At 40.2% G+C, this 6412-nt stretch overlaps 1 protein-coding gene across 1 annotated transcript in view; it reads left to right on the top strand.

The window, feature by feature from the left end:
• Positions 1-908: 908 nt before the first annotated feature.
• The window catches only part of TACR3 (tachykinin receptor 3), a gene marked incomplete at both ends in the record, with an annotated part of 29671 nt that continues 24167 nt past the window's right edge, over positions 909-6412 (top strand). Inside the window, one exon of the mRNA XM_080343787.1 lies at positions 909-1384. Within this exon, the coding sequence (XP_080199913.1) occupies positions 909-1384 (476 nt within the window). The remainder of the gene's footprint in view (positions 1385-6412) is intronic.

Below are 6412 nucleotides of genomic sequence, written 5' to 3'. Positions count from 1 at the left end.
AAATGGCTTTATAGGCACCAAAGTTAGTGCTGTAAGAACAAGATAGTCACATTTTAATTTTATGTTTCTTGATGTCAATTACATATTACAGATTGAACAGCGAAATTAGGGAACAGTAGAATGTATTTCTTTATCGGAAAAAGGTCACTATTCTAAATCTATAGTTAGAAGGATGGGTAAAAAGAAAGCATGTACTAAATGAAAAGACAGCAGCAAGAACGCAGATTTGAATTCATCTGGGATAAATTCATAAATTAATCTGGAAATACCTTTAATAAAAAGCAGTCTCAGGATGTTCAACTAAGACACTTAATTAGCCCTGCAAAGGTAGGGCAAAAAGACTATTTAAAAAGGAGGCACAATAATGAATCTTAAAGAAAGGCAATGTAAAACAAATCTCTCAACAAAACCGAGATGAGAATTCATTTTCCCCACAGCACTCTCCAGAGCTCCTGAAAGTGCCTGCTGCTGGCAATGAATGAAATAAAAGGAGAGGGAGGGAGGGAGGGAGGGAGAAAGAAGGAGGTGTTATCTTACCAGTCAACGGAGCTTGTTGCTCCACTCCCTTTGTGATGCTGAGAACTCACAAGCCTATAAAATGTGCCTTGGCTTCCAGTCCCCTTCTGCTTCAGCAAAAGCAAGAGGTGGCCGTACAGAGAAAGAATGGGATGCTGTTCCACTCAGAGGTAGCTCTCCTGACTCGACTGGTACAGCAATTCTAACAGTTTGAACACCATAGCCAAAGCTTTTTCTGACAGATCTCTCCTTCCCCGTACCTGCTGTGCTGCCTCACTTCCTTTTTTCTTTCTTTCTTTCCTTTTCTTATCTGTTGGTGGGGATTTTGGAGGGTTGGGAGAGGGAGGTGGGAGGGCACATCATTCCTGGAAGAGAGGAGAGGAACATCCAAGATGACTTCTGTCCCCACAGCCAGCTGGAACATGAGCATGAGCAGCAGGTGGAACAGGAGCCAGGCTGCAGTGGGCGATCTCTGGGGACAGGCATTAGGAGCACAAGCTGGAAATGTTTCTCCCCCTGTAGCATCCTCAGCAGCCAACTTCTCCAATCAGTTTGTGCAACCCTCTTGGCGCATTGCCCTGTGGTCTCTGGCTTATGGTGGTGTGGTGGCAGTCGCCGTTTTTGGAAATCTCATTGTCATCTGGATTATCCTGGCTCACAAGCGCATGAGGACCGTGACCAATTACTTCTTGGTGAACCTGGCCTTCTCTGATGCCTCCATGGCTGCTTTCAATACCCTCATCAACTTCATCTACGCACTGCACAGCGAATGGTACTTTGGAGAGGCTTACTGTCGCTTCCACAACTTCTTCCCAATCACAGCTGTCTTCGCCAGCATCTACTCCATGACAGCGATAGCTGTGGACAGGTGAGAAAAGAGGAAAAGTTAGGGGTGAGAGATTGAGATAAGATTCTCTGCTGAAATAAAAATACAGAGATAACAATCGTTAAGTGATGAGTGGCAGAGTCGTCAATAGTTCAACAACTGTGCTCCTCTGTACTTCTTTAAGATCTCTCCCTAACATACTGTTTTTCTCCATCTTTGGTCTTTCTCCTTCAGCTTTTCATTGCTTTTACTCTCTTGCTTTCTTTTAAAACAAACACTTCCTCTCTCTCTCTGTTTTGCTTTCCCACCTGTGAAAACAGTATCTGTCCCTCAGTCAATGTCATGTAATTCATCGAGATAAGGAGTTGTAGAGATTGTGTGTGAAGGGAGAGGATTTCAAATTTCCCTCCTCTTTGTATTTCTGCAGCTGGCAGAGGCATTTGCCTCCTCAGAAATCACTTGAAACTCTGTTTTTAATTGCTCTTCTCACAGACAGCCATGAGCTGCTTGGTTCCTCCTGATTTTAACTAATGAGACTATTTATGTTGCCATCTGTGCTTATCCAGAGGTCTGGTAAAAAAAGTGCTTGATTTTTTTCAATTACTGGCAGCAAAACAAGCCATTGTGGCTGTGAAAGAAAACAGGACAGTGATAAACTTTATTTTTGTGCTCTTGACAATAATGGAATAGAACAGCTGTGTTCTCCATAGAGTAAAGAGGAGCTGTAGCTGTCAGATTTCCAACAGAGATGCTCTGATAGACCATTTTTCTGAAAAGGTGCTGTAAGTATTCCCTAAGAAATGTTCCTTTCTTTATGATCATTTTCACATTTGCTGTTCTGGAGAGATAACTTACCATGTGCTTTAGAAAGCAAATAAATTCCTGAATTTTCATTCAGATAAACAGATTGCTTTATACTTCAGATCTTTTATTGCTTTTAGCAATGCACTGAAATAACTCACAAAACTCCTTTCTATGTATTCAGATCATGTTATGCATCTTGTCTGAATTGAATTGGCAGAACTGCAGCAGTGATGTAGTTAAGATTTTGTAAGTTTCAGTCCACCTTCTGAAATGTTATTTCTCCTTTCCAAGTGCAAAGACTGGAAAACATATCATTGTACCTTTGTATGTGCTGTGGGCAAGTTCATAATAATGCTTTTCTTTTGGCCTTCCTAATTGCAAATTTTAGGTGGCATTCTCAACCAGATGCATTTCTGTTCCATAAAGCTAAAAATGAAAGAGAAAATGAGAATCCTAGCAACTCTTCTACCTCTCTGCTCTGGGGATCGGTGAAGACAGGAGGAAATCAGTACATTTTCCTTGTTCCCAGCTGTTAACCTCCCATTAATAAGGTGTGTAGTAAGAGGTAGTGTAAAACCAGTGATACTACCTTTAACCAGGCAAAGATTTCTTCAATTGTCAATTTGGGTTTAGCTTGAAATTCTCACCTAGCTGGAGGTTTTCAGAAAGATAAAAGGGTTTTAGCTGATGCTGAGGATTTAACTGTTATTACTGCAGCTGATCGTGTCATTAGCCAAGGGGTTACTAAGATGCTCTACGTTTTTTTCATTTTTCTGACAAAACATCCATAGAGATTTAGTACTTAGTACCTTGAAAGTTCATAAAATTACACTAGGAAACTGGAAATGAAGGTGAATATAGTTTCTTGGGAATCTAAAGGGTGAATTTCCAGAGGGAGTAAAGAATAGCTCTGCTCCACACTAACTGAAGTGCAATGGTCGGGTTGAAATATATTGGAAATGCTTTCCTTGGTTTAGCAATGTGAGACACTGGTGCTCAGAAGTGAGTCAATTACTATAGTTATTCACTCTGATCTATTTCTTGTCTGAAAATCCCCTGAAGAAATAACACTTCCCACCCCACCACATCTTCCAAGCTCGCTTGCCTCCAACAACAAATCAACATCTTCCCTCGGGGGGAGCACAGTGAACGGTGCCACAGCCGTGCTTCGGTGAGCTCTCTGGGGTACCAAGGAGCATCAGGTAAAACCAACAGAAAAGCACTTCATCCCTCCTTCCCTATTCATCCTGCTGTTCCTTTTCCTTTCATACCAAATCCCACCTGATGCATTCAGTACTTTTAACCATTTCCTGGCCACCTCTGCAGAACACTTCTGCAGAGTCAAGAGGAAAACTGAGGGTCAAAACGAATCCCAAGGGAACATCCTTGGATGTACAGACTGCCCTGTTCCAGCGCACAGAGGGGCTGAGTGGACAGTTCTTAAAACTTCGATTTCTATTTGCCTTCTGTGAGAGTTCAGCCAGTATTTCAGATGGGACACTCTGCTTTAGTTTTGACCCAGTAAACTCAATATTACACAGTCATGTTGATTTAAAAATAATTTTTTAAAAAGCTAGAAATTGGGATAAAGCTGCTCAGAGAACTGAAATGATGAGATTGTATCAGATGATTTTCCAGTAGAAATTGTTAACATCCCAAAATACTGAAAGGTCAGGGGGCTCACTAAAAAGTATGTTGTGATATGCTCCACTGATCATTTTAGAACACCCAAATGTTCGCAGAGTATGAATGAGTCACTGTGATCAGAGGCCGCGGGCAGTACCTGTTGCCTTTCACATGCGATTCTACAGGCCACATTGTGTAAGTTGTGTGCACTGTGAAGTTACTGGACTGACAGAGGTTTCTGTGAAGTGGCGAGTTCTTGCAGTGGGGTGTGCTGATCTGGGCCTGAGGATTAAAGTACCCAAGATTGCTGTGTGACCACCTGGTCATTGAACAGAGACTTAAATTTATGTGGGTTTATTCACACTTATGAGCATCCTTTCCTGTTGGTCTTTTTCCCCTGCCTTCTGCTTCTTTTCTGACAGGCTGTTTGTGATCTACTGCAGAGATGCCACAGGCAGCTTTAACCAAGCCAGCTCAGGTAGCAGAAGCAGCAAAGATTTTACACTGCACCGCTTCACAGGCACTCTTTTATTCATTCTTCGGCAGCTCAGGCTGCACAGTACCACAGTTAGGTTGTTTCCAGTGCAACAGTTCCTTTAGCTACCTTATGGGGATAAACTTTTAAACCAGCCCAAAATAGAGTGAATAGGGGATAGTTCTGGAGCCAATATGCCCTTTCCACTGGCCAGTGCATGATTCTAAAAGGTCATGTGTCTTAACTCCATCTGTGCCTACTGGCTGTGGTACAGCTCTTGGGCATGTTAAAGACCCCCTGTCCCTTCCTGCTAGTTCTTAGCATGCAAAAGAGGTGGGTCATGCATGCTGGTAATTAATTACCAATTCCAAGATCATCTCATTATACAACCAGTTCTGTGTGTGGGCCTAGAAATTATCTTCAGATATGTGACGGTTAAAGTGGAAGTTGGGAGATGCAGCAATATAAAATAACATGCCTTCAGTAGAGTATATTTTTATGCATTTTTCCTGTTATTAGCATATCTACAGTATGACTTTCCAGTTATTGTTCTCTCAGCAATCCCATAATGGCATCCTCATTTCAAAAGGTCTAACTCTTTGTAAAAGCAACTGCTCCAGAATTAAACAAGGTATTCTAACAGTGAAGGTGAGTAGTTACTGACCGAGTTCACACCTTCCCATTTATTGTCTTCTTGGTATGCAAGCAAACTTTCGCTCTTTGATGTGCTATTACATATGTACTAGATATCTTCATATACAAAAGTAATTTAAAAGAATGACACATATATGCCAATATTTCACACACATGTAGATTAAATTACATTTATGATACACCAACATTCTGCATTACTGCAAAACAGCCTACAAAGCTCACTGCTGCTCAACATGGGTCAACATAATAGCATCGAAAGAATCATGTAACTTTTTTTAACAAATTATTAGGAAAAATGACAGATTTGACCTAATCCCATCTATTGTGGCCCTATACTGCAAAAATCCCAGCCCATTTTTCAGTCAGCTACTTGCAGAGTCAAAGGTATTGTAATAGATGAATTACAAAATAAAGTCCAATGTTAAAGAGAATTCCACTTTCACGCACTTTTTTAAATCACAAAGCTTTCCTCATATGTTGTGTTGAAGTAAATTCTGGAGCTGTTACAATTTGCTGCCTCAGTGAGCCACGAAAAATGGAAGTCCAATAATTAACTTCAAATCAAGATTTTTGAAGTAAATCACCATTTTTAAAACTTAAGACTTCATCATGTCCCAAAGTCTCATACGATTTCAATAATAACTTCATCTTTCCCCCCTTTTTTGGTTCTTCTGATAGACTGAAATTCTCTTTGTTTTGACCTACAGGCAGATAGAGATACATTTATTCTATGTTAGTCTAGTCCAACAGAGCTGATATGAAACTTCCTATTTGTATTTATTGCACAGAACTGAGTCTGTGACTCTAATTTTAGAAGGAATAAGGCTATTAAAATTAGCACTAAAAGATAGGTATATTAGCACTCTCACCTCTGGTACCCTAGACTCACTGAAGTATGACTACACAGCATCATATTGTTGACATGGATAAGATGGTGACATCAGGATGGATATTTTTAAAAATTTGCTTGAAAATTCAAATAATCAGACAATATGCAAAAGGATGAGAATCAGAATCCAAGATCCACGGGCCTAGATTTCTCTTTCCCAACACCCTTACACCCTGCTGAACACCAGACTCAAGATCAAATTAACCTTCACTAACAGAATATTAGATAATTAGATGATCTCCATGTTTCAGAATATGATTGATTCTTGTTATTAGCAGTCTCTGTTGGCTTTTGGTTGCCCTTCTCATTTCTTTTTAATAAGCTTCCTCAAGTTTTTACAGTTCTTCCTTTTCAAATGAAACAGTACTAGAGCAGCTTTTTAGGGCTTTTATTGTTTCTGCTGAGATGTTAAAATAAGCCATACTCTAGACGCTATTCAAAGAATAAAAACCTCTAAGCTTGACCATAAACACTGTTCAGGACCAACTCAAGTGCCCCGTGTTTACTTTCGGCTTCTCCATGTAGACACTCCATAGAGCTGTCATTAATGTTGACCAAGATTATATTTTATGTCTGCACAGAAGTCACTGATATCTTCTATTATTATTGCATTAACTGCTAT

The sequence above is a fragment of the Nesoenas mayeri genome (assembly GCF_963082525.1).
Source record: "Nesoenas mayeri genome assembly, chromosome: 4".
In the NCBI taxonomy this organism is placed as follows: domain Eukaryota; kingdom Metazoa; phylum Chordata; class Aves; order Columbiformes; family Columbidae; genus Nesoenas; species Nesoenas mayeri.
Note: the sequence above shows the minus strand (reverse complement) of the source record. Positions and strands in the feature narration are given on the sequence as shown.